The following is a 2,328-nucleotide window of genomic DNA, read 5'->3' as shown; positions in this document are numbered from 1 at the left end:
ATGGAAAGATAGAGCGAAAGCAAGGGAAGGAGAAAAATGGGTCTAATTCTGCTTCAAGTCCCTGTGTTTTTTTAAAATTTAAAACTTAGTTCTTTTATTTTTAATTTCAAGATTTAATTCATCTATTTAATCTGATTTAACAGCTAAAGTCTAATTCGCTTTTGTAAAATTTGAATCGAGTTAAATTTAACAAAAAATTATTAACAATGTTATCGATTAGACTTTAATTTTCAAATCAAATATAGAAGAATTAATTATTTTATTTTAGATTAAGGGATATATTTGAAAAGGTTATTTACGTGTCCACTTGCATGCTTAGTTTAGGGTTCGAATATTTGACTAGATTCTCAAACCGAACATTAAAACAATTGACTTATTAATTAATTAGTTAAGTGAATGAATCATATTCGAATATTGATGGATTTAAAACCGAGCAACTCATAAATAACTTAACTCATTTACTCTAATCAATCAAGTAGTTCAATATGTCTCAAAGAATTTTGATAGAATCGTTTATTAAAAAAATTTAAAAGCATAGTAGAAACATAATGAAAAATAGAGAAGAGAACTCAATTGCTCAAAGAAGATTCAACATTTGTCTAAAGAATTCAATTGCAGATAGTTTGACAAAATCAGTTCGCACTATAAGCCTCGGTTTAATACTATTTGAGTATATTCCTTTGTTGATCTAGTTTAATTACTTAGTAAAAAGAAGAAGAAGATAAATCTGTGGTAATACAACAAAAAACATATTGATACCTATATGTATCAATATTAGAACAAAAACATCATGTCCACCGATATTGTAAAAATGTTGCACTAAAGCTTCAAGGGATGGGAATTTTCTTGATGTCCTCTTCCTTAGCATACCAATCAGGTATCAGCTTTGTTCCAAAAATTGAAATATCCTTGAATGATTTCCTGATTGTAATCTCAGTAACCTCCATTACCTTTGCAATATCTGCTTTCAATGATCCAAGTAAGAGTTATCTATTGAAAAATACGAATATTTGAAGAAGAATAAAAAAGAATCGGGATTAATGGACCTTTAACCGGAGCTGGTTCTTTGTCATGGCTAAGCTGGATTACCATGTAAATAATGGCAGCCAAAACTGTCTTGGGACTCCTCCTTATATCAAGATATTCTGTTCTTTCAACAGCTTCTTTGACTGCTTTAATGGCTTGATTTCCCAGTCCGAGATTCGAACACAATCGTTCGATGAGGTCGCTGGGCTGCACCTTCCAGGTCTCCACTTCCAGCTGTTTCTTTATCGATTCGGCGGTTCGATTAATGCTCTTCCTCGACACTCCGTCCGCCTCCTTTGCGATTTCGCTCAACGTTCGAGAAGATCCGCTTTCTTTACAAGCAAGAAAAAGGCAAGCCGCGACAATGGAATTTAGGCTTCGTCCTCTACACGTTCTATAATCATCGACTATGTTGTATATCTCAGCAGCTCTTTCTTTGAGCTCTTTCGTCAACCTTAACCTGTCCCCCATGACTGCAAGCAGGTTCAAGCCTTTCTTCAATGGAGACTTGACGTTCTTTTGATTTTTGGAGTTTAAGCTCGGACCCCAAGTCGACATATCGATTTCGAAAAGTGGGTATTGAGATTCATCGTAATTTTCATCGGAATCTGAGAAGATTGGCAAGTCGGGAATTTCATCAAACGGGCCGATTTCAAGAACCGAGCCGCATCGAGAACATAAATTATAGCCAGCCCTATGATCAACAATAGTTTCAGTGTCTATTTCACAGGTTGAACAGAAGCTGGAAGCCATAGTTAGAGCTTTGTAATGTATTGACGGTGGAAGAACACAGTATTGGGATGTATTTATAGTGAACAAACAAACAAAAAATGAGTGAAGAATTAAAGCAAAATATTGTCTGACCTATAAGGAAAGTAGGTTTTAGAAGGCATGAGGGCCTGAGAAAATCCAACTCCAGAAAAATTAATTAATTCAAATCTACCATACTGGAAATAAATTAGCATGTCTATAATTATAATTAATTATCTTACCATTTTTAATGAATAATTCCACCTTAGCATTGATAAATCTCAGTTCGGATTCCATATAGCCGGTGTACACTGTTTTTCTTTTCAGTAGTTTTTCAATTCAACCTTACATAAAAAAACCCGAATCGAATCAAATTGAATCGGACCGATCGATTGTTTGAATAAAAATTCAGTGATTTATTTATTTCATACTAGATAATATTAATCAATCGAAACAATGATATAATTTGTTGAACTGAAAATTAGAGGTTTAATCGATACAACATCTAATATTTTTAAAATAATTCTCATAGCGACGTTTATTTTTTCTGTC

The 2,328-nt window shown here is 33.3% G+C and overlaps 1 protein-coding gene across 1 annotated transcript; it reads right to left on the bottom strand.

Moving 5' to 3' along the window:
- Positions 1 to 614: 614 nt before the first annotated feature.
- Positions 615 to 1,837, bottom strand: LOC108459107 (transcription initiation factor IIB-like). The gene is made up of 2 exons (XM_017758471.2): positions 1,047 to 1,837; positions 615 to 961 (listed from the first exon to the last, which is right to left on the bottom strand). Exons 1-2 carry the CDS (start codon positions 1,777 to 1,779, stop codon positions 828 to 830), a joined length of 867 nt encoding a protein of 288 aa, XP_017613960.1. The 5' UTR covers positions 1,780 to 1,837; the 3' UTR covers positions 615 to 827.
- Positions 1,838 to 2,328: the final 491 nt, after the last annotated feature.

Source organism: Gossypium arboreum, chromosome 4, assembly GCF_025698485.1.
Source record: "Gossypium arboreum isolate Shixiya-1 chromosome 4, ASM2569848v2, whole genome shotgun sequence".
Taxonomy (NCBI): domain Eukaryota; kingdom Viridiplantae; phylum Streptophyta; class Magnoliopsida; order Malvales; family Malvaceae; genus Gossypium; species Gossypium arboreum.
Note: the sequence above shows the minus strand (reverse complement) of the source record. Positions and strands in the feature narration are given on the sequence as shown.

What these genes read in the sequence shown, in the direction of transcription:
- LOC108459107 (XM_017758471.2), bottom strand. Translation starts at nt 1,779, where the DNA reads ATGGCTTCCAGCTTCTGTTCAACCTGTGAAATAGACACTGAAACTATT. An exon ending in AGAACCAGCTCCGGTTAAAG is followed by an intron (nt 962 to 1,046) that starts GTCCATTAATCC and finishes CATTGAAAGCAG; the next exon opens with ATATTGCAAAGGTAATGGAG.